Source organism: Macaca thibetana, chromosome 13 (genome assembly GCF_024542745.1).
Source record: "Macaca thibetana thibetana isolate TM-01 chromosome 13, ASM2454274v1, whole genome shotgun sequence".
NCBI lineage: Eukaryota > Metazoa > Chordata > Mammalia > Primates > Cercopithecidae > Macaca > Macaca thibetana.
This window is the reverse complement of record NC_065590.1, coordinates 6,156,470-6,182,468: the sequence shown is the minus strand read 5'-3', so window position 1 is coordinate 6,182,468 and position 25,999 is coordinate 6,156,470. Positions and strand designations below refer to the sequence as shown.

At 40.5% G+C, this 25,999-nt stretch overlaps 1 protein-coding gene across 2 annotated transcripts in view; it reads right to left on the bottom strand.

Annotated features, from left to right (window-relative positions):
• Positions 1-549: 549 nt before the first annotated feature.
• The window catches only part of IL18R1 (interleukin 18 receptor 1), a 43,620-nt gene continuing 18,170 nt past the window's right edge, over positions 550-25,999 (bottom strand). Inside the window, exons 5-11 of one of the 2 annotated variants that reach the window (XM_050753272.1) lie at positions 22,543-22,696; positions 16,541-16,603; positions 14,546-14,666; positions 12,516-12,655; positions 9,293-9,454; positions 4,647-4,805; positions 550-2,750 (exon numbers count right to left, since the gene is read on the bottom strand). In XM_050753272.1, coding sequence (XP_050609229.1) covers positions 2,395-2,750; positions 4,647-4,805; positions 9,293-9,454; positions 12,516-12,655; positions 14,546-14,666; positions 16,541-16,603; positions 22,543-22,696 — 1,155 coding nt within the window. In that variant the 3' untranslated portion in view covers positions 550-2,394. The remainder of the gene's footprint in view (positions 2,751-4,646; positions 4,806-9,292; positions 9,455-12,515; positions 12,656-14,545; positions 14,667-16,540; positions 16,604-22,542; positions 22,697-25,999) is intronic. The other variant, XM_050753273.1, reaches the window with a different exon arrangement.

Here is a 25,999-nt window from a genome sequence, read left to right as displayed (position 1 = left end):
GCCTCAAGTTTCTGGGTTTGGAAAATGTGGGGCCTAAGGCTTCTCTCTGCTTTGAGAGGATACAGCTCTAATGAGTAAATCCTTTTAGGACATGACAGACATGTAGGAGGTGCTTCTTCGCATGCCCTAGAGAGGTAGTTGTGCTGTTTCTCTGAAATAGATTTCACAGTTTAAGGGCATCTGAACCATGGAAAAGAAAGCTGTTTTATTCCTGAAAAGTTATTTGTTGGTCCTGGTTGGGGATGTTTAAACTAGAATTTAAAAATATGCCCATTAATTACCTGACATGTGAAGACCCTGTGTTTAGTATTGAGTGGCTTGTGAGAAACAGAAGGGAATTATTTCGCTCCCGGATGGAAGGTGTGAAACAAGAATGTAGGTGCAAGGCAATTTGACATTTAAAAAGAGAGAGGTGCACGAGTACCTTTTGAATGGCCCATATTCTATTTAAACAGGTAGCAGTCCACATTGAGAACGAGGAATTGGAATCTTAAAGTAAGTGAAAAAGACGTCATGACATTTCAAAAATAAAGGCATTAGACTAATGGTTCATTAATGTATTTCAACGTATTTTATGCATTTTAAAGCACACATCTAATGTATACATTTAACACATTTAACTTGAAATGCATTTAATACAAAATCTATTTCAAGTATTTTAAAGCGAGTATAATAAAAGAGAAAAGCAAAATCATTCTATGTATCAGAGACTATGCAATAGCAATGAAATCTATTTTGATTACATATGTTCACTAATATGTTTTCACACATAAAATATGAGCTATTAATTAAATTATTTTACCCTTTCTAGCCATCCAGTTGGTGCACAAAATTGTAAGCACTACAAACATGAAATCACATCCTTACACAATCTCACTCTCCTTTGGTTTTCAGTAGTATCTGCTACATCTGTTTGAAACAGTCTCTGCTTTAAAGTTTTGTAGAACATTCATGTTGCTCCCATGTGTTCTCATCAGCCTTCCAAACTCCCGGTTTCAGTGACTTGGTGATTTTCTTGAATAGCTATTACTTTTGAGATCATCAAGAAGGCTCCCAGTGCTGGGGTCTGTTTAGGGAGTAAGACATGCGTCTTCCAACATCAAAAGAGGCAGATGTTCAATGGAGAGAGATCTTTTGCTCTGGATAAGCTTCCAATATGCTTCTCTATGTGTGCAAACCTCCTCAAATCAAAACTGCCTTCCTCCCTAGGTCTGCTTCCCTTCCCTGCTCTGTAGCTTCCATTAGTCCACCGCTAAATAATTGATCTAAGTAATCATTACTAATGATAATAAAAATAGTCATGGCAACACTGAGAGAGTGCTGAGTTTGTGCCAGGAACCACTGCAAGTTCTTTACTTATATTTATTCACTTAGTTACCCCTGGGAGGTAGGTACAATTATTATAAATTCTAATTTCACAGATGAGGAAACTGAGGCACTGAGAGGTTGGATGAGGTTCCAGAGGCCACAGAAGTAAGTAGCAAACTCAGAACTGGAGCTCAGGATGGGCTGCACAACCCATCTCTTAACTGCCACACCATGCTGCCTTCATGCTAAGGGCATTTTTAATATGTAATTTTTAAAAACCAAGCAAGTAACTATCAGTTTTTTTGCTATTCAATGGCTAATGCAACCTGGCAAACATTTTGATACAAACATTCACACAAAATCAACCAATGTTTCAGACCATCAAAAGTGAAAGGCCCAGATAATTAACTAAATTAGAATTTGTGTGTCTTGTGAAAGATAAAAATCTATTCTGGGGTCCTTTTAAGAAGTTCCCATAAATAGATCCACATGAGCTTTCGAGAACCGTTGGCTGCAACTGTGGCCAGGATACATTAAATATGTCCTGAGGCTGAGGCCCTGCAGACTCTGAAGGCAGCCCTGCCAGCCCCTCCTCCCACATCCCATGCACAACCTGATCCATGATGTTAGGGAGTGAAAGCAGCATTTCAGTTACTCCTCACCCACTGGTGCCTAGAAAATGCCTCTTCATGAACTTAAAATCCCCTCATTCAAATTAAACATTGGCATTAAAACTCTTCAAGATGCGCCCTTTTTGTAGGGCACAGGTTATTTTGCATCACGCCCGGCTTCACACTTGCTGAATATGGGATTGCGTAAGAGCAGCTGCATCCAGTTATGAAAGAGGGAGAAAAAGAAGAACTCCATTTCTTTTGAATTCCAGGTCTTCTGAGAGCACGTGACCACAGCCCACAGCGCAATCTTCAGTCTTATTCCCACCAACCTAATGACTAGTTCATCTTCAAATTGTGAACAGGATTTTTACAGAGTTAAATATTTTGAGTCACAGCCTTTGTTATGAACAGGTTCATACGCTCAGTCCCCAGAGTATCTTGAGTTCTATTTGCCATTCAGTGTTTCTGAAGATTAAGACTCTGAAAGAACAGGCAAGACTTCCGATTCGTCTCTACCTGGCTTGGCTGTTTTTGCAGGCATTAAGTAAAGAAGATTCTTCCAGAACCTTGAGTTATAAGAAAGAGACTTATCGGCCTTCCATTTCAGAACTCTGTGAGATTTCAAAAGCTTTAGTGATTGGGGCAAGAATGTGAAGTCAGTAACAGGTGTAAATTCAATTAAGATTATTTTAATTTTTCTTTCCACCAATGCTTCATGAAGTCCACTTTCAAGTTCATACCTGACCTCATTAGACATATAACTTTTACTTAGGACAATGATTAGTCTTCTGCTTTTCTCTATCAGTGAGTGGATTTCATCAACAACAGCTGAAAAATGCAAGATAACCCATATTAATTTAAGATAAGTGAAAGGGGAAACATGAGATAAAAGTCATTTTGCACAGTCCTATTTTATATGAACTCCTAACCTCACTAATAAGTTTGTCTTTAAGACAAACCATTTGTTCTCAATTTTATATGCTTATTAAAAACTCTCTAGGTAACAATAATAATGAATATCTACTTAGCACTTATTCTGTACCATACCTTATTTTAAATGATTTTTTATATTAACTAATTTAATCATCATAATAGCCTACAGAGAAGATATTGTTATCACCGCCATTTAACAGACAAGGAAGCCAGAGCACAGAGTGGTTGAGTAACCTGCCCAGAGTCACACAGCTAATAAGTGGCAGACTCAGAATCTGAACCCAAGTGGAATATATTTCATATTATACTATCCTGCTTCTCCTCAAGCATAAAAGAGCATGCTAAAATCAGAATTTAAAGATTAAAAGACAAAAAGGCACAACAAAACAAAACCATCCATTATTTTAGACCAGGGGTCGGCAAACTTTTTCTGCAAAGGGCCAGGTAGTAAACACGTTAGGCTTTGCAGGTCACACTGTCTTTGTCACAACTACTCAATTCTGTTGTCACTCAAACGCAGACTCAGGTAACAGGTAAACCAATGTGTGTGGCTGTGTTTCAATAAGCATTGCAGGTGTGATGGAACCTGTGGCTGGTAAATTGTCAACCCTTGTTCTAGATCTCTCACTGTTCTCAAATAGAGGTTTAACCAAACCTAATTACAACTGAATATTTGATCATTATTTTTATTTATGAATTAAGAATAAACCTATTTTCAAAAAAGACCTCTAGAAAATAACAAAAATATAGTAAAATAGATACATGGCCCAGAATAAATGCTTTCTAAGTAACAATATGCCGTCTTAGATGCAAAGAACTGTTACCCAAAAATACCACAATGTATGCATCTGATAATCTGGCATATTTTTTGACAAGTTGTTTATTACTAAACAGTAGTGTAAGTTGGCAATATTTTCCTTTATAAATTGGAATATGGTCGGGGGGGGAATGTAACTATTTCTTTCTCACTGCTACATCTTTGATGTCCAGTTCAGCACTTGGCACAGGAATAGTATCCAATAAATATTAGATTAATAAATTAATGATGGTAATAATAAAACATTTGTTGTTTTTTAAGCATCAGTATCCAGAATAATTTGACACCAGATTTTAAATGTTTGTTCTGGAAGACTTCAGAGAAAACCTAAAAATGTTACTCATTTAAAAAAAAATTTAACCGTAATTTGCTTCAATATATGCACTATGGCCATTTGTATTCCTATGTTAATAAAGAAAACATTGAATTTCATAGCTATGATCTGACGGGAATCACTGCTTTCCTTTTATTTTTTTTCCTTTACAGTTTTCACATTTTCTACTTAAATTTCGTCACCAATGTCAACACAATATAAATCGTGCATTTTCTAGTAATAATTAACCTGTGTTTATTTCTAGTAAGAGTTACTAGTGAGGATTAACTAGTCCACACATCACATGTGAAATTTGGAACTGCTGCTGTGGTACAGATAGTCTTACCGTGGGTCATTTCTAAATAAATGCTTCATGATAACGCCAGCTCTGGACCCGGTTCTGAAAAGGAAATGCCCTCTCCCTTTCCCCAACGTTTCAGAGAACCATGAAGCACAAAGAACACAACCCAAGAGAAGAGACTATTGGAAGCTCGGTAGTTTGTTTTCTCACTATCAATTGTTGACTCACCTGGTTATTTCTGGCTTAAAGGACCTTATTCATTTGTTTTTAAGGAAATGGGATAGCCATCTGGGAGCTAGCTCAATCCTTTTTAAAAAAGAAACTATCTCGAATATTTTTCTGTCTGGCATTCCGTCTTACCTCCTCCAGGCACTACATCCCTTTCAAATATGCATAACTTATACCCAAAATGTTTCTCCAACACCCTGGGCAAAATCTCCACAGCAAAGGTGTGCTCCTCTCCATTTTCAGGTCGGCATTCTTTTAAGTAAGACACAAAAGCGTCGTATGTTTTTCCATCTAGGAGGTAAGATTGACTCTTTTAATTCATGTGTAAATAAAATGTTGTTTAAGTACAAATTTAAGTGACTGTCATAAGTAATTAGTATAGATTCATTGAAAAAGAAAAATTACATATAAAGTTGTTTATATTTAAACCTCCCATGCTAACCAAGAAACCCATTAGCCAATGTGTTTTTAAGCATCTACTTTAAGATCCCACTGCTTAACACCATAGAAGAATAGAGAGACATATGAGCCATAGATGTGGGCATTAAAGGAACTTAAGTCTTTAAGTTCCTTAGAAGGCCAAGAGTCCAAAGGTGCCCTCATTCCAGGAGTGGAAAAAAAATCTCACCCTGGTTTACTCATATCACTTAATTCTACCACCATCACAATTTCTACGCTCAAAGAGACCCCCAAGAAGGTGAAGAGAGAAGCAGAGCAGTTTACACCAGAATGTGGGGAAAAACAATAGAGGAAAATAAAATAATATGCTATTGGAAAACATGCTATTATATTTTTAAATATTATAAAATATAGATGTCAAAAGGAAAACTTCTGATCTATTGATGATTTTCACTGATGATAACATCTGCTCCTATTTAATTTCTGACAATGGAGTAGTACTCAGATGGCTAACAGAACAAATTCAGGAGGAAATGTCTCCTAAATAACAAAGACCATGCTCCTAACTGGGTAATTAAAACATGATACCACTCTCTCTTCTAGCTTCATCCAATCTATTTTAAAAGCAAAGCAGATGCATGCAACAACTTGGAAAAAGTTACAAACAACAGATTAGCAGAAGAAAAATAGCATAACAACAACAACAACAACAACAAAAAACTAACAAAACTCACAGACAAAATAACCTGGTCAGAGAATAAAGAGTGATCCTGATGGACATGCTTTCTGAAAGGAGGAAATTTTGAGTCGGGTCCTAAAAAATGCAATGGATTCTAATTGAGATCTGTAGAGAAAAAAGGAAAACAGTGGGGGAATGGTCTACCTTTATCCCATGACAATTGTTTTGATGGCAGACAGGTAAGATTTATGCATGGTATATTATTGGGATTAATGAATTTGCTACTGAGTTAAATGCTACATATGATTGCATCCCTTATTAAAATCTAATAGGATAAAACCATTCTAGATCTACGTCTCTTATGGTGCCATCATTTATGCTCAACAGCCCAGCCTGACATCCTCCATAGCACTCATGGTCACCAATCAACACTTTCCGCTTCTGGCAAATCTTCTTCAGTTCTACCTACAGCATTCTGTTCAGCAGTTTGGGTTAGAACCTATTGTTCATTTAAAGCAATTGCTTTGCAGAGTTGCATGCATTGAAAGAGGAAAAATGTTGGTAAAAATTTCAGGCTTACATAAATATCAAAGGTATGAAATGTTGGTAAAAATAAAAACCAGTTATTAATCAGTAAGTAGGTCCCCCACATACTTTTCTTAAACTGCTATCAAATATAACTACCTACTAGTTAAGTAAGAGGTAGTGCTTCCACTAGGATTGTTACCGTGTCAGTGACAAAACAGACACCAATGTGTAAGACAATTAAATGAGCACACTTTTTTAAAAGGCATAATTTTCTTATGATGTAATGGATTGCAATAAACTGGGAAGACAATTTCATCAAATATGGGTTTATATTATATGCAATATAGCTTTGCTCTTACCTATGAAAAATTAGCTTTTCAAATGTTAATTGCTTTCAAATTCCTTATTTTAAGCAATTCTTTTAATATAAATCTGCTAATTTTATTAAAATTTATTTTAAATCCAGGTAGTAAAAGGTTTAGTGGATTTGAGAACTGACAAAGTAAAGTGTACAAAAAAAGGAATTTGAAAGCTAATGGTAATTTTTTTATTCTCTATGTTCAAACATAAATGAAAATTATAAAGGAAATTATAATTCAAATGGATATTTGGGACTTCAAGGAGTAAGTTAAACAAATGTTCCTCAAACTATGCTTGGTGAATGACCATGTTTTAATTTAAATTTGCCTTCTTCTGTCGTTGTTGATTGATTAGTTTCATTTCCAATCCTTCACAAACCAATACTGAACACTTTCTTAGATATTGCAGCAGTATTAAATTGTGAAAAAAGTTTTTATTTTCATAATTATATCTCCATTTCTGTCTTTTTCATGGACTGCATTTGTTCGTGGACTATAATTTAATGGAAGTTATTTAGAGCATGTCTCTAAATGTCTCTGTGCACTGCCATATTGACAGTTAAGAAGTGTGAATTAAACAAATTACCTGAAAATCATGTCAAACACAACTGGAGAAGAAGAAAAGAAATCTTAGCTCCAGAAAGTCAGAAAGAGAGGAGCTCGTCAATGTCTATTTGAAGACAAACACTGGTGTATGCAAACAGAGACCATTCAGAAAATATCAAATACAGATTTCCCCATTTGTTGTGGCACCATCTCTCCCCATAGCAAAATCATACGTGCACAGGCAGGCTCAAAGCTAAATTCACTAACCTTGCTAACTTTATATTGTTCAACTTAAAGTTCTAAATGTAAAAACTAAACCTATAAAAATCTCAGAGGAACTATATAATTTCTGTATAACTTGAGGTTAGGAAGGCTGTTTTACTTATGACCCCAAATCCAGAAAGCATAAAAGATATATTTGAGTATGTTTTCCAAAAAGTCTTTTATATAGCACACCACTATAAGCAAAGTCAAAAGACAAATTACAGCCTGGAAATACTTGCATTTCATATTATAGATAATAGGCTAAACTCCCTAAAATATAAATAGCTCCTAGAAATAAATATGCAAAATAAAGCCATCACCTCATGGAACAATAGTCAAAAGATATGAATGGGTATGTTGAAAAAGGAAATACAACTGAGCCTTATGCAAATGAAAAGTTGCTGATACTCTTGCATAGTAAGGGAAATGCAAATTAAAATGTCACTTAGATACAACTTTTCACCTATCAGATTGGCACAACTCCAAATGGTTGTGGGTAAGGTTATGGGAAAAAAGTTGCTGTCATCCTCTGAAGGCAGTAGGGAGGGTGAATTGACAGTATCTAGCAAAATAATGGCCGTGTCTCCATCTTGTATTCTAGAAACTCTATTTTGGAGAATTTTTCTTTCAGACATACTGCATACATATGAAACGATGAATGTATAAAGCTGTCCATTGCAGCATTTTTGTAATAACAAAAGATTGGAAACAAGCCAAATGTCCATCAAAAGGAGACTAAATAAACAGTTGTAGCTCTACACAAATAAAATACTGTGAGGCCCTAAAAAATGAGGGACTTCTGTATAAAGTTACATGCAGGTGTGTCTAAGGTATAAGAGAGCAAAGTTGAAAAGGGTGTGCATATCAAGCCAAGATTTGTTCTCTTTAAAAGGAGGAGTGTAATAAGAATCTATATTTATATTTGATCAGATGCGCCATCAATGAGGGTTGGGAATCATAGATCCAGGACTAGGCTGGAAGGGGGGCTTCTGAAGTATAATTTAATAGACATTTTGGGTTTTGAACTGTGTGAAGGTTTTTTTCCTGCAAACACGCATACGCAAAAACAAAATCAAGTGCAATGAATTAGACTGACTTCCTTTAAATTAGTAATTATCTGGAAACTTGAGGACTTCCAGTCACCTTTACATATAAGGAAACTGAGGGATGGAGCCAGCAGGTCGACATAGTCGCAGATAAAAACTGGCAGATCTAGGAGATCAGAACCCAGATCATTTGGCTTCTAGCTTGGGGTTCTTTTTATTTTTATTTTTATTTTTATTTTTTTTGAGACAGAGTCTTGCTTTGTCGACCACGCTGGAGTGCAGTGGCACCACCTTGGCTCACTCCAAACTCCACCTCCCAGGTTCACACCATTCTCCTGCCTCAGCCTCCCGAGTAGCTGGGACTACAGGTGCCTGCCACCACGTCTGGCTAATGTTTTTGTATTTTTAGTAGAGATGGGGTTTCACTGAGATAACCAGGATGGTCTCGATCTCCTGACCTTGTGATCAGCCCGCCTCGGCCTCTCAAAGTGCTGGGATTACAGGCTTGAGCCACTGCACCTGGCCAGCTCGGGGTTCTTACACATCCATTATGTAAGCCTCCTTTGCCAGGCTGAAATAATAAGCGATAGGACAATTCGATCCAACTTAAAGCAACTTTATTGAGTGTATGTACTACAAAGATACCTAGGTGATGCATGCACAAGGACACACAGATATACAGTTCCTGGGCCCGAGCATCTCCCAGGGCATTTAGGAGGCTATGACATACATACACAAGACAATCAGAACAATTTTGGGCAACACATAAGTAAGCACAAGAAAAGAAGACACAAACAACATTCATAATGGATGGTACAGGCAGAACAATATTTCCCATAGAAAACCTCTCCCACAGATTAATTCTACAGTATCATCACAATAATGAAGATTAACGTCTATTTATTTGATTTCTTAAAGAAGACATAAGGTAAGAAACCCCAGCATTATATGTGTTACCTGTTAATGTTTCATCTCTTCTCATTAAATGTCTATAAAATAGAACCAGGTCGACTCTATAAATGACGCACACAGTCACTAGGCACACTACTGCCACCAAGATCAAAACAGCTATGATCATTCCTCTTGTGAAGATGTGGCCTGGGATATCAGCCATGTCTGCTAGAAAAGAAAGAGAAAAAGGAAAAGGAAATAATCAAAAAATCTTACCAGTGTTGTGCATCATCACATGCTTGTCCATTTTTACTGTTAACACAAATGCAGTAGTTACCAACCCAAGTGCTGACACATTCACTGAGTGACTCCACATTCCTGCCTTTAGTCTGGCGTAGTGATATTTCTACTCAAATTTTTAAAGAATAAAAATGTGTACAAGGATATGTAGAGACCTGAAGTGAAAACATTACACAGTAATGTATCCTATCCATACCTGTGGAAATCAGATTTCTGGGGTGAAGAGATACTAGGCTGAAGTACATAGGGACTCACAGAAACCTTAGCAAGCGGGTGGAGGTGCATAGTTTTGAGAGAAGAGAGAGAGGGCTGGATTGACATTTGTCTGGGTTAGAAGCCGGGCTCCATCAATTATTTTGTTTTGTAGGAAAAATCAAGAATGCCCCTAAACCTTGGTACCTTAGTCTGAAAAAAGGAGAATCTAACAGTTTCTTCTTCACTTACAAGGCTTCTCCTTTGGGGAAGATTAAATGAAATATTACACACAAAGCAGTTAATACAGCACACAGCTCTTGGAATTTTAGCAAATTCTTTATCTAAAAGTGCCATTTGGAAAAAAATATATTTTCTAGATTGATTCCGTTTATGCTTATTATGGACAATCTAAGATAACAGAGGAATAAAAGAATAAAGTAATTTTTAACAACCAACCACAATGTGGTGAAGGCTGTGTTGACATGGTAGAATATTTCCTTCTGGGTTTTCTTTTTTGTCTCTTAAAGTTTTTACTTAACTGAGATCATATGGTAATCACTCGTTATTTCCAAATATTATATTATGAGCATTTCAGTAGGTCATTAAAATTATAATTCATAATAACCTAATGTTTAGATCGATTGCAATTTTTAGTAAGTAGACATAAAGTTGCAGTACATTTTGTATGTAGAATATAAATGTATACGTGTATATTTATATAAATGTATATGCATGTACATGTGTGCATATACATTTACATGTATGTGTATATATACATGCATATATGTATATACATATACACAAATGCATATACATTTATCCATATTTCTAATTCTTTTCTTAAAATACATTGTAATGGTGGGGGCATCTCTAGGTCAACAAGTATAAACAGACTTAAAACTTTTGCCATCTTGATGCAATTTTTAGAAATTATCTTTCCGTATCTTTCCACTATCTTTAGGATTCAGGTAAGCAGCTAATGTTGCTTAATAGTGAACTCTGAATGATCTGGGGCTCCTGTACCTTTGAAAGAACTGCATAGTTATAACAGTTCCACACATTTTCACAGACACGCACACACTGGCACACAATTCCTCTTGGGATAATGGGGGGTTGTGAGCCCCACTTCCTAAGCCTACATTTGTGAGAGCAGCAGCAGGAGAATTGGCTGGGCAGAAGCGTCTAGGGCAGGGATAGGACAGTCCTGCCCTGTTCTAAGAAGGGAGAGGCGACTGGTGGTGAGCAGGCCTCAGGAAAGCCTGGCCAGGCAACGGTCCAACAAAAACAAGATTTGAGCCCCGCTCCCACGCAAGTGCGTGGACCACAGCGCAGGCAATCACACAGGGGCGGAAAACCACAGGCGACAAGCCCTACAGAAGGTAAGAACACAGATTTCAGATTTAATCAGGTCTGAGTTTCAATACCTTCACCTGCCGTGTGACCCTGGGCACGTTTCTTCACCTCTATAAAGCTTGTCGTTAAGACTGGATGAGATCATGGGAGGAGCTTCACCCAGATCCTGTCATGTAATTAACATGTATGGAATGTGAGCTGTTGTTATGAGTGCACATGGTAGAGGCAGCTCTAAAACATGTGTGCTGGGGGAGCTGCCCCTGGGCACCAGGATAGCCCAGCTGGAGGGGGTTTCCGGACTTTGTGCTCTTCCTGTCCCACTCCTTCCGTTTCTCACAAAGCCAAGGCCCAGTCTGTGTGTGTGGCTCTCTCTGCATGTTTGTGTGTGTCTGTGGGTATCTCTCCCTTACTCTGTCTTTTGTCTCTTTCTGTTTTGCTCTCATTTCTCTGTCTTTGCATCCCTTCGTGTCTCTGCCTCTCTATCTCCCTTTTCTCTGTTCCTCTGTCTCTGTGTCTCTCCCTGTCTCTCTCATTTCTCTGTCTCTCTGAGTCTCTGTCTCTCTTTCTCTCTCTATTTCTGTCTTCATCTCTCTAGAGTTGTCTGTCTCTGTCCCTCCATCTCATGTATCTCTCTTTCTCTTCTCTTGGTGTCCGTCTCTCCCTCTCTCTGTCTGTCTCTGGGTGTGTTAGTCTCCGTCTCTCTCCCTTTCTCTCTCTCTTGCAGATCTTGACCTTTCCCTACATAACCAGGGAGTTGATGGTGGAGCCTGGGAATGAACAGTGAATGAGTAGTGACAACTGGAAATCACAGCTTTCTGGCTTCAGTCACAGCCATTTCTGAGCAGCTACTGGGCTGAAGGCCCTGGGCTGTGCTACTTTGGTGGAGGAGAGGGATGGCGACCCTGGGGCCCTCCATCAGGTGAGCACTGAATAACTCTAAGAGCCGGCGGATCAGGGCTGTCAATGGCCTGCTTGCCAAGTCCACGGGGCAACGAATGAATGAGCACACACAAGGCCCCTGAGCCTGGTGCCCTACTGAGGCAGGCTGGAGCAGCAGTCACACCAAGTATGCACCGGCCTCACCCCACACGGATCTGCAAACTCCCCTCTGGCTGCTCTGGGTGCATGCTGGGTGCAGGGCTTGTCCTGATGGCCTCCCCATGAGCCTTGCTCTCAGCATCTGTATCTCCAAGCCTCAGGCCCCCCGATTTCCACTGGGGTGGAATATGACTGTGAGAGCAAGTGAAAGAGTTCTGTTTTCATTCTCTGCTTGGCACCATGAGACAGAGGGGCCCGGCACAGCTGAACACCAGCTCCGCCACTGAATGCCTGTGACATGAGCCGGGTTCTGGTGTGGAAAATGAGAAAGTGGCCATCTTTCAGATGTCTCTCAGTAGCAGTGGGCTAAGTTTCAAAACTTCCAAAAAGAAATCTTTCTCACCTTTTCTCACCAAGATGAAGCTTTTGGTGTCTGTGCCTCCCGTGCTGGCCACAGTGCAATTATATAAAACGTTTAGATTGTTTTCACCAATATTTTCAATTCTCAATACTTTTGAAGCATGCCATTTGCCTTCTGAAGTCCTGTAAGAGGGGAAAATAGCTTAGCAGTAGGCTTTGTTCATTACCCATAAGAGGAGAATGTATGTGTTTAAAATGCTTGAAGGCAGCTGTGATGTTGCCTGCATTATTTCTTCCCTTTCTGGTCAGTACTTTTAAAGCATGGACTACAGTAAACTTCCCCTCCTCTGTGGGGCATCAGAATGGACAGAAACAGCCCTCCTAAGGCTATTTGGGAATGGTGCTGTCAACTACCTAGAGTTTAAATGGCTGCAAGATCATGATGCTAAGTTGAAAATATGAGAAAATATTCTGTCTCTCAATTATTTTTCTCTGCTTCTCTCTTCCTAACAACTTGAGTTCTTTGCACAGAGTGGTTCCCACTAATTATGACAAGGCTGTAAGTTGTTTAGCATAGATACAGATTTGTATTACATTTGTCCGTGGAATCTAATAAACTGATTTAATTTGTTCAGCATTAAAAAACATAACACTGTTCTCAGGCACCCCCAGGCACATGAGAAGTGCCAGTTAAGCTGTTCCATGAGTGTCAGAAAATGACTTGAGACAGCCACTGGCAGCACGCTCTCTTTCTCTTCCTTAAAGGATTCAAGTTGTCCTGTGGTCGACGCCAGGTAAACACTCATGACATCCACTTCCCTCACCAATGACAGGCTGTGATAGCTACACCAGTCAACACAGCCAGACATGGGCCCCACGTACCCACATTCCTAGCAACAGGTATCTCTAGGACCTGAGACACAGAGCCCCACTGTACCCTCCAACTGCCTCAAGTACATTTTGGAAGGTAATTCTGTTCCTAAGTCACCCATCCAGAAATAACAACCATCTAAAACCAATGACATCCAGAAGTAAAACACAGGAGGCCACTGAGAGGACAAAACAGATGACATCAAAGGTGTGTGCAGCCAACTACAAAGGAAGACCTCCCTGCTTTTGTAGCTTAAGCTGCATTTCTAAGAAATTCATTGTGGTTTTCTATCCCTCTAAAAATTAGGAAGAGAGCATCCAAAGGGAGAAATACAAAACTCAAGTGGAGGTCAGTGGCTGAGGATGAGATATGATGGCAGGAGATCCACAAAGTTCAACTGAATTCAACATGTAGCGGGCATGAATCACATGCCTGCTCCTGGGCAAGAATTCAGGCTTTATGGTATAAAGAGCTTGTAGACAAGTGTCAGCAAGAATGTAGAGCTGCCAACATGGTAACAAAGAATATACCAAAAAAATGTGTAAAAAGCAGAAGAAAAAACTCAACAAGTGCTGCTAAGGTGCTAGACAACTCAGGCTCAGCACTCACTAGACCCTGAGTAGTGTATCAGTATAATAGTGAATAATTATAGTATGACTCAAAGTCATTCAGAAAAGCTTAACTGACTATATGTTCAGTCTTTTTCTTTTTATAAGTCTGACCATTCCTTAATGGAAGAATATAGGCTTATTTAAGCATCAATACGCATGCCATTTGGAACCTTTTTGGCACATTAGAAAAATAAACAACTTAACAAATTTTTCAAAATAAAAAAAGCTTGGCCTAGGCAACTGCCCTTTTCTAAGAAGCTAGGTAAAATCCCCATCCGCATCAGATCCTGACTGACCAAGTGCTGCTTTATAAGGTAATGCTAAATACCCTCAATGTCCTTCTCATGGACCTTGTTTTCCAGCTTAGATCTTGGCAATACATTTCTGCATAATCCATCCACCTAGGGTATGGCCATTATAATTATAAAATATGCCCATTATAATTATAATTATTTTTATAATTATATTTATAATTTATAATTTATAATTATAATTTAAACTAGCCCAAAATACACATCAGCCACCCAGTGTTTTTAATATACAGTTATATATAATATATATGATTGTTATATGGTATATATACATACATACATAATTCTTATTTCTTTCTCTTCATGTATATTAGGATCCGATCCATTTTCTTCCCCGAACATCCAATAAACTACATCCTCTTCATTCAGCAAAGCAGAGCAGTTGAGCCTTACATCTTTTCCTGGTAAAAGTTGGCAACTAAAGTTCTGATTTTTGAAACTCAGTTTCTCAAAAGTTTCAAAACAATATAATGAACGTATGTTAACCTAAAGCAAAACATGGTGCTCCATCCCAGAAACAGAATAAATATGCCTTGTTTTAAATTTAAAAAATATAAAGCTGAAGAAATAGGTAGCAATTACAAGTCATCACCAAAACATGATTTGGCTTCTTTTTAAACATTTATTTTTTAATCAACTATTAAAACTTAGGGTGATCAGTGTACTTTCTTTTCAGTACACAATTTAGTAGGTAGCATCAGGACGATACTCTCACTGAGACTTCTAGATAAACCAAATGGATAAACCACAAGAAATTAAATTAAGCAAACATTAAAGACATCAAAGTGCAGAGAAAATAAAGAGAGATTTTTGAACTAAAAGTGTACTTAGGAAGGATCCTTTTTGCTTTGGTTTGGAATAAACAGAAAGTGTCTCATAGAGACAAGAAAATTCAGTGAAGCTCTCAGCAGCTGCACAGGCTTGCAGAATTACTGCTAAGTGCTCGGACAGCATAAGAGGATGTAAAGGCTGCATGATATCACTTGCAGTCTCATGGTAATCAGGACAGCAAGTCTCATTAGAGAAAAGGCCTGCAACAAACACATGACTGCAGCACCCCCTCCCTAACCAGCTATCAGAGATGAAGACAGATAGGATCTAACATACCTACATCTCAGTTACCCCAGCTCAATTCTGAGTCAACTGAGATACTCATCTCTCAGGCTACCTACTTGTAAGAAAAAAATTACACAAATTGCGTTCACTTTAATTGATACACAAAGATCAACAACAATAAAAAGTTAAGAGACATACAAAGACACAGAAAATGTGCACGATAATCAATAGAAAAGAGAGATAATAGAAGCAGACCTACCGATGCTGAATTTAGCAGATAAAAACTCTAAATAACTGTTTGAAAGAAAACAGAGGAAAAGATAAGCAAGTAGATGGAAATTTGGTCATTTTCAACAAAGTGTAATTTATTTTAAAAAGAATAAATTGAATATTTTTATATCATGCATATATGATATACCAACTGTAACAGTAATTTTAAATATACAAATGGACTAAACACCATATTGACCAGATTTCAAAAAAGATCCAAATACGTGCAGTTTATGAGAGACACTTATGTATACAGCAAAAAAAAAAAAAAAAATGTTAGTAGTAAAAGGATGTAAAAAAAAGACAAATATGCCAATTCCAAGCAAAAGAAAACTGGTGTGACTATTTCATATGGCAGAGCTACACATTGAGAGAGGAAGTGTTATGATAGATAAAGAGAGATATTTCATAATGGTAAATGTGTTAATTCAACAGGCATAAATCTGTGTATGCATATAAGATAGCTCCAAACTATATAAAACAAAAATTGACAGAACTAAAGGAGATAGAGACATATTGACCATAATAGTTGGAGATATTCACGTCTCTTGCAGCAACACATAGAACAAGCAGATAAAAGACTAGTAAGGATATAAATGTTTTGAACAGCACCATTAACGAACTCAACCAAATTGACACTTCAAGAATAGTAAAACCAAAACCTATAGAATATACCTTTGTTTCAAATGCATTTGGAACATTCAGCAAGATATACCATACTGTGGGCCTTAAGTAAGTCACTACAAATTCCAAAAGGTTGAAATGACACTGTGTCAGATTAAAAGTGGCAAGATTCAAAAAATGGCACCCTTTTTTTAGTTTTGTAATGTTAGTCAGCAAATATGAAATGTGTATCTGGTGTCATTCAATAATGTATTGTATTTACCCTTGGAAGACTCTATTATGTCCCCCACTTATAAATGCAGAATATACATATATTGAAATATACCTAATTCCACTGCAACATGGTTAAGCTTTGGTCCAAGAAGAACTGGCACTATATTACTGTGATCTAGAAGTGACAAAAGAAAAGACAAATGTATTAGTGTTGCCTTGAGCTTCTCTAAGAGAAGCATCTATGATAATATGCTCATTTCATGTAACAAAGATTCCAATAGTTACTGGTTTACATTCACTTGACTCCTATTTGCATTAACTAAAGGTCACAGATCATATTGTTTATTGTTTCATTCTCCATCAACTCCATGGTGACGGAGATGTTGAAAGCACCTTGCATCTGGTTTTCTCTCACTCAAATCTGCAGCTTCTGCTCACTTTAACTAAAAGGCAGAGGAAGATGCCCATCCACTGCTGCCTGACTCCCAGACAATCAAACATGCAAGAGTTGGACCATGCAATATCACCGGGAAGAGCCTTTCTGCCCTGTCTCCATTCCCTCCATCTGTCTTCCTCAGCTGGCCAGTGATGGATTTACAGGGTGCAGAGACAAGACAGGTTGAGAAAAGCAAATTCCTCATTCTAGGTGCCCACCGTTCCCTGGCAAGATGCTAAGAGCAGTGTCCCTTCAATATTGTGCCTGGGAGCCTCACCTGGGCCCTGGCCCTGCTGGTAAGTTCACGCCTATAGCCCAAGGTCTGCTTCTGCTCCTGAGTGGCTTCTGACCCTGACTGGAAGTACCACACATAAATTCTGCTCCCTCAGTCCCCATCTGGTGATGCTTGGGAAGTAAGTCATCACCCAGCAGGCTCTTGCCTAAGGCAGCTGGCAACTGCAAACCCTAAGAGCAGCTGTGGTCACAGATTTAAACTGGTGCATAGTTAAGTTATCGTTAGCCCTGATATCCGCATTGGTAACCTTCCTCATGACCAGGACTGTTCTCTGCTAGTAGCCCCGCTGCTTTGGGGCATTCCCAAGCAAGGTCCAGAACATCCCTCTGGGACTTGCAGGTGCTCAGCAAGCAGAATGCCTGGTTGAGTGGAGTACAGTGAGACTCAGGAGCCCTCCTGCAGCTCCCACACCTCCCTGAGCCCTCTCAGAAAGTACAGTGCCAGAGTGAGCAGTGGAGAATGCAGTGGGCAGATACGTGAGCAAGAATAGGAGAATGAAACCAGCACAGTGGACCCCGGGGTTGAGAGTCAGGACTGGGTTCTCCTGGGATTCGGAGTCTCTGGGCAAGCCTGGAATGCTGGTAGACAGGCAGGAGGAGCTGAGATGTATCCAGGGAAAGAACCAACTCTCGGGTCTGACAATAAGAAGCAACATGGGCTTGAATTCAAAGACAAAGGGGCAGGAGGCAACTTCTTTTTTTTTTTTTTGAGACGGAGTCTCGCTCTGCCGCCCAGGCTGGAGTGCAGTGGCCAGATCTCAGCTCACTGCAAGCTCCGCCTCCCGGGTTCTCGCCATTCTCCTGCCTCAGCCTCCCGAGTAGCTGGGACTACAGGCGCCGCCACCTCGCCCGGCTAGTTTTTTGTATTTTTTTTTTAGTAGAAACGGGGTTTCACCGTGTCAGCCAGGATGGTCTCGATCTCCTGACCTCGTGATCCGCCCGTCTCGGCCTCCCAAAGTGCTGGGATTACAGGCTTGAGCCACCGCGCCCGGCCGCAGGAGGCAACTTCTGTGTGAGGGGGAAAACTGCTACTGACTACCTTTCTCTGGATCCATTTTTTCCCCCAGAAACTTACATGGGAGACTTGAGAAGGGGCAGCGTGAAGGACATCTTTAGCAAAGGATGCTGTCTACTAACACTCAAATTATATCATTGGAAACCTAGATCAGCCCTGAGTTTGCACAACTGGTGTAAAGTGAAGGGTGCAGTCCCATGTAGGTCACAGAAGGAAACAACATCGTAGTTCATGCCCTTGACATGACCAGTCTACCTAGGAGGCTATCAGAGTCAACATGGCATAGAGGTCATCAGCAGTAGGAGGAGACACCACCTGATCAGCCAGCGCATGAGACCAGGAAAGTGGCAGATGCCCGGTGGGAATTCAGGTGGCTGTGATTCACGAGCACGAGCTGAAGGCAGTGGTACTCCTGGGCTCCAAAAACAGTGCCCAAAGTACGGCGTTTTGGCAGGCTGAGTACTTTAAACTAAAGCACATTTGAAGACCTCAAAGCAGCCTCAAAACCAAGATCTCTCTGACCTTCTCCTGCCCTCCTGCTTCATGCCCCCATTCTCCCCAAAGCGAGTCCTAGAAACCAGACTCCCTCTTCCCAAAGGCAGATCATAAAAACTAGAATCCTTTTCCCCAAAGTAAGCCGTAGAACCTAGGAGCATGACTCTAACCTTCTCCTGCCTTTCTGTCTAGGAGCTGGCTATAAATTCTTTGGCCTTCTTTGGTCTGACAGTAAGTATTAAGACCCTCTGCTCTCTACCCAGGAAAAAGAAATATCACAGAGAGGTCAAGAAGAATCTGGACAGGTCTTGCCGAGTTTCCCCACGCAGTCTATTAGCATTAGGTCATACCCTCTCGTCCAATCACATTTCTACATGACTGTCCATGTTTCTAGAACCTAAGCATTTAAAAAGAAAAAAATGGTTTTCCTGAGTCTTGGGGTATTCATTTCTTTCCTTTTTTTTTTCTTTTGCGACCGAGTCTCGCTCTGTCACCCAGGCTGGAGTGCATCTGGCACAATGTCGGCTCACTGCAACCTCCACCTCCTGGGTTCAAGCAATTCTCCCTGCCTCAGCCTCCCAAGTAGCTGGGATTACAGGTGCCCGCCACCAAACCCAGCTAATTTTTGTATTTTTAGTAGAGATGGGGTTTCGCCATGTTGGCCAGGCCTGTCTTGAACTCCTGGCCTCAGGTGATCCGCCCCCCTCGGCCTCCAAAAGTTCTAGGATTACAGGCGTGAGCCACCACGCCCGGTCCTGGGGTCTTCCTTTCTGAAGACTCCCATGTCACATAAAACTTTGATTAAATAAATCTGTTTTGCTTGCCCCTTGTTAATCTGTTTTTTGTTATGGGAGCATTGTCATGGGACTTAAGATGGGGAGGAGAGGTGTCACACCTTTCCATCACTACGGCAGTCACTACGTAGCAGCTGAGAGGTCTCCATCTGCGAAGGCAAGGGGACTGTAATAAAGACACAACATGGAGAAGGTGGGAGCTCAGAGCCCCCCCGTCCTCAACACAGGTCAGAACACCTCCTGGCTGTCCTCTCCAACTCCAAGCTCTAATTTCTGTAGACTCGTGGCAAACTTCGCCAAATCCAAATAAAAATAGCCAGGATGGTGAAGTGTCTAGACTTCTTGCTGCATGTGGCATCAAAGGAGTTGTTGCCGTCTCAATGATGCACACAACAGGCATGTAATGAGCACCTTTATGTGCCAAGTGTCAATCGTAGGTATTCAAGATGCAAAGATGAGGAACAGAACTCAGGGCAAACCTTCCCAGAAACTTTTCAAGTTATTGACAGAGGCACATATGTAATACAATTCTGACAGCAATCAGAAAAGCAAACAAGAGACCATGGGGGCATGGAGGAGGAGGGACATTTGAGTGGAGTCCTGAGAGACTCAGTTGACATTCTCCAAGAAGACAAGGAAAATAAGATGGACAATTATGGGAGAAGAACAGCTTGTGCTGCAGGTGAGGTTTGGGAACCCAGCAATGGGAGATGGTCATTACAGCGGAACTCTTGCTGTCCCTGGAGCCATCCTAGAGCTGAACACACACTCACTCAGTCATCTTCAGCCAACCCTATGAGGGATGAACCATTACTGTCCCATTTCACAGTGAGGAGTCTGAGGCAGAGAGGAACTAAGAAATGAACTCACCCAAGGCCACAGCCTCACAGAGCTGTTGTGAGGATTATATGACATGATTCAACTCCAGTACTTGGCACAATCCCTGGCCCATAGCAAGTACCCTTTTAATAATGGATATTCCTACAGCTTCATCAAAGAAGGAAGGAAAGAGCTGCTGATGGGCGGAAAGCAAAGATGGTGGGAGAGAGGGTGCAGGTTCTGAAAGTATCAAAGGAAAAGAGATTTATACGATATTAAAAATACAGGAAAGAAAATTTGGAGAGTTTAGGGTAGATGATTATACATAGAATTTAAGTTTTTGAGTTTAAAAATTCAGTTATGGGTTTCCCCGGTTCTGGACTGTGGCAGGCAGAATAATAGACCCCAAAGTTTCCCACATCCTACTCCCGAGTTCCTGTGAATATGATATGTTACATGGCAAAAGGAACCTCTAGATGTGATTAAATTAAGGATCTTGAGATAGGGGGATCACCCTGGATTATCTAGGTGGGCACAATGTCGTCTCAAGGTCCTCGTCAGAGGGAGACAGAAAGGTCAGAGTCAAAAAGGAGATGGGGTGAGGGAAGCGAATGTGTTTGGCTCTGAAATGAAGTGGCACAAGCCAAGAAATGCAGGTGGCTTCTAGAAGTTGGAGAAAGCAAAGGCAAAGAAATGCATTTTCCAGCTGGGCGTGGTGGCTCACCCCTATAATCTCAGCACTTTGGGAGGCTGAGGCAGGCAGATCATGAGGTCAGGAGATTGAGACCATCCTGGCTAACACGGTGAAACCTCGCCTCTACTAAAAAAACACAAAAATTAGCTGGGCATGGTGGCAGGTGCCTGTAGTCCCAGCTACTCAGGAGGCTGAGGCAGGAGAATGGCGTGAACCCAGGAGGCGGAGCTTGCAGTGAGCAGAAATTGCACCACTGCACTCCAGCCTGGGCGACAGAGCTAGACTCCGCCTCAAAAAAAAAAAAAAAAAAAAAAAAAAGAAGAAGAAAAAGAAACACGTTTTCCCCTACAGCCTCTGGAAGTAAAGTGATTCATTCTGCCAAAATCTTGATTTTACTGAAGACCCTAAACTTGGGGTAATTTGTTACTGTGGCAATACATGGGTGTGTATAGCTATATGCTTGTAGTGAAAAGGAAAGACGTTGCTAAAGCGAAGGCTGCAGCAAATGTGAGCCCACAGATTTTGTTGAGCCACCCACACAAGTGTTACAGTTTCCAGTTTCTCAGGATGATGGGGGGAAAAAAGTCTAGACTGGATAAGTCACCTGTCTTCAAATCAGGAAAGGAGCTGTCATTTTAAGAAGGCGCCAGATTTAATCTGTGAAATTCTTGAAGGCAAATCAAAAGCAGTGGTTGGAAGCTACGAGAAGGGATATTTGGACTCAATGGAAAAAAGAGACTTCAACAATCAGATATTAAAATCTGGACTATACTGCTGTGTGATTTGGTCATTTCCTTGGTAGCTCCCAAGAAGGGACTGGATGATCAATTAACAGCTGTGCCTTATGACAAATATCTTCACTGGGTGAGGTTTAATTAAATACCTTTAATGTCCCATGATACTGTTCTTCCATCACACACAGCCTGGGTCCAGCATCCCTCCCCTCCCACCAACACATCAATGTTCCTTAACTTTCCCAGTCAAGATCCCTTTCCCCAGAGGCCACTGCTTCATGAGGCTCCCCCTCCAAGACGCAGGTCAAAGGGAGCCTCCTGCATCTGTCCTTCCTCCAACTTCCCCCTGCACTCTTGCAGCCTCACAGATAATGCTGTTTCATACGGTGGCATTAGGTTATTACTTCTCCTGATTATAATCAAATCCCTTGAGAATAGCACAGTGCTCACTTCATCTCATATTTCCTTGCTTCCCAGCCTCCCTGTGCTAAGTACAGTTTATTGAGTATAGATATCGTCAATAAATACTTGTGGAGTGAAAATGTAAATTCAACAACAAAAGATTCCACAATTTACTCAAATTCCATATATAAGAGACAGCTGACTCATGTGAGGTTTATTCATATAGATTTTCATTTCCTGCCAAAAAGAAAGGTTTATTTAGCCAAGTAGAGGAGCATCAAAAGGAAGATTTTGACCCTTATATTTGAACTAGTGGTGTGGTCACAACCCCAACTACGTGGACTCTCAATTCCTACACAGTTTTGAAGAATGGAAAAATTCCATTTTACTAAAATACATCTGTTTCTTCCCAATTCTAAGATTTCCCTTACCTTCCACTATTGTTATATTGAAGGTTTTGGTGATGTTAAATAGTTTTCCATTATGATGAAGGAAATGCACGCAGGAGTAATACCCCTGGTCTTCCAACTCGGCATTCTTCTTTATCGTTGGGTTTTTATTGTTCTCCAGCAGCTTTTTACAGTTCTGTTTTTAAGAAAGCAAGTTAAAATACTTTAAGTAAAAACCGAATTGAATTACAATGATCCAAATTTTTGAGTTAAATAACTTTAGAGCAAAAGGAAAACAGAATGGAAAGTAGCAATTCCTGGATACATGTCCCAATGACTTGGTACTGCTTTTACTGAAACAATTAAATGCAGTCCCATTGCTGTTGGTATGATTATCATTATTAATACATGCTGGGAAGCAGCGCATGGGGCAGCATGAGCACTGTAGCTGCTTTCATCAATATTCTTTCATCTCTCTTTCACACACCTGCAGAGAGAGAGAAACAGGGAGAGAGAGACAGAGAGAGAGAGAACACTACAACACAAATCCTTGTTTGAGTCACAACTCTTTCATACATGTTCAGTCCAGTTTTGTGTATTCTGGACTATGCATCCCAGCGATGGGTAGTGGGGTGGGTGGAGAATTACTCAGAGAACCAAGTAGCTAGCAGACCACCCACACCTTTGACACTCTCCACCAGAAGCCAGCGAGCTGATTAGAAATGCATCAACAATATTCAAATCCATAGGTATACTCAAACATTTCTCTCTCACACACACATTTCCATACATGTCACAGGAATTAATACTAACTGTAATAAAGCCACTTTCTTCAATCCAGCACATCTGACACCCAGAGGTAGGTCCCAGAGCCATGCAGGGACCACATGGGAAGGCTGGGGGCTGAATGGCCATCCTTGATGATTGGACACTGTTTCTGCAAACACCAAGCAAGAAGAACCTACTGCCCGCAGACTTCTCCCTCAGAGCTGGCAGCCACTGGGGTTAGACCCATTTTGCACAGAATGTGCCCGTGAAGCACCCACATGTGTACCTCACATCAGTAAATTATTTATGTATAAGTCAAAATTTTATAAAGCCAAACTAATTTTTTCAAGCTACAGAAAAGATCAGAGACTCTTCATTTTTCCTTTCCAATCAATTGTCTACTAAATTGTCTACTCAATTGTCTACTGATTTAGACTCCTTGCTCTCGGGTGAAGTCATGATCAGTCAACAGGCTTAGCATACTCAGCCCTGCGGTCAATTGTTTAGCTAAACATCCTTGGTGCATCAATGCTCTTAATTTAAATATCTGCATTTTGGAATTTTTTTTTTTTTTTTTTTTTTTTTGAGACGGAGTCTCACTCTGTCTCCAAGGCTGGAGTGCAGTGGCTTGATCTCGGTTCACTGCAACCTCTGCCTTCTGGGTTAAAATGATTCTCCTTCCTCAGCCTCCTGAGTAGCTGGGACTACAGGCACCCACCACCACGCCCGGCTATTTTTTTCTATTTTTAGTAGAGACAGGGTTTCACCATATTAGCCAGGATGGTCTCGATCTCCTGACCTCGTGATCTGCCTGCCTCGGCCTCCCAAAGTGCTAGGATTACAGGCGTGAGCCACCACGCCCGGTCAGAATATCTTAAAACTCAGCACACCATGCCTCACTAATTTACATGTACTGTAACACATTTGTACATTGATGGGAAATAGAGTGAAGTCAACTCAGGACTGACTCAAATGTTTAGAAAACATTTCAGATAAGAGCTGTCTTTGGAAATCACAAGTAAACAGTGTTCAAGCATAAGGCACAAACAAAAGTTTCAAGGATGTCATCATCACTTGCTTTAGCTTTCCCAAGTTCTGTTCAGACCACTCTCTCTTATAGGTCTTTAAAGTTTCCATGGGCCGGGCGCGGTGGCTCAAGCCTGTAATCCCAGCACTTTGGGAGGCTGAGACGGGCGGATCACGAGGTCAGGAGATCGAGACCATCCTGGCTAACACGGTGAAACCCCGTCTCTACTAAAAATACAAGAAAATTAGCCGGGCGAGGTGGCGGGCGCCTGTAGTCCCAGCTACTCGGGAGGCTGAGGCAGGAGAATGGCGTGAACCCGGGAGGCGGAGCTTGCAGTGAGCCGAGATCGCGCCACTGCACTCTAGCCTGGGGCACAGAGCAAGACTCCGTCTCAAAAAAAAAAAAAAAAAAAAAAAAAGTTTCCATGACAGAGTCACATTATTCAGATTTGTTATTCCATATAAACTGCATCAGCTGTCCCCAACCGTTTTGACACAGAGACTGATTTCATGAATGACAATTTTTCCATGGACCATGGTGGGTAGGGGTTGAGTGGGGAATGGTTTGTTTGGGGATGATTCAAGTGCATTATATTTATTGTGCACTTTATTTCTATTATTATTACACTGTAATATATAATGAAATAATTATACAACTCACCATAATGTAGAATCAGTGGAGCCCTGAGCTTGTTTTCCTGCAACTAGGTGGTCCTATCTGGGGGTGATGGGAGACAGTGACAGATCATCAGGCATTAGATTCTCATAAGGAGCGTGCAACTTAGATTCCTCGCATGCGCCGTTCACAATAGGGTTCTTGCTCCTGTGAGAGTCTGATGCCGCTGCTGATCTCACAGGAGGTGGTAATGTGAGTGAGGGGGAGTGGCCCGGGGATTGGGGACCCGTGAACTACACAATTTGTGTTTGTGTGTGGATGGGAGTGTGTACGTTTTTTATGCATACACATACTCTATACTCACACACACTATGTATGTGTATACTTAATTCCTATAGTGTGGTCTAAAAGAGTTTTTTTTTTTTTTTAATTATCCTTTAAGTTCTGGGTTATGTGTGCAGAATGTGCAGGTTTGTTACGTAGGTATACATGTGCCATGGTGGTTTGCTGAACCCATCAATCTGTCATCTACCTTAGGTATTTCTCCTAATGCTATCCATCCCCTACCTGCCACCCTGCAACAGGACCTGGTGTGTGATGTTCGCCTCCCACTTATGAGTGAGAACATGCAGTGTTTGGTTTTCTATTCCTGTGTTAGTTTTCTGAGAATGATGGTTTCCAGCTTCATCCATGCCCCTACAAAGGACATGAACTCATCCTTTTTTATGGCAGCATAGTATTCCATGGTGTATAAGAGCTTTTAAAATTCAACAAGTAAAAGGTATGCCAACTGAAGAAGACAGAGAAAATAAACAGGCAACCCACAAAATTGCCTGATTGCAGTAAGATGCAATAAATAGACACAAAAGATTAATTTATTACTAAGAAAAGTGAAAAAACCACTAGGAGTTTTAGAAATTATTCACATCCAATTTGAACCATTCTAGGAGCATTATTTCCCAGTGTTGTGGAGGTGACAGAAAATTGGGATTCTTTTTTCAAGTGTGGGGTAAAATTGGCAGAGCTCCCTGGAGACGAGTTTGATAGTGTGAAGAAAAAGACATAAACATGCTCACAGCCTTCGATTCG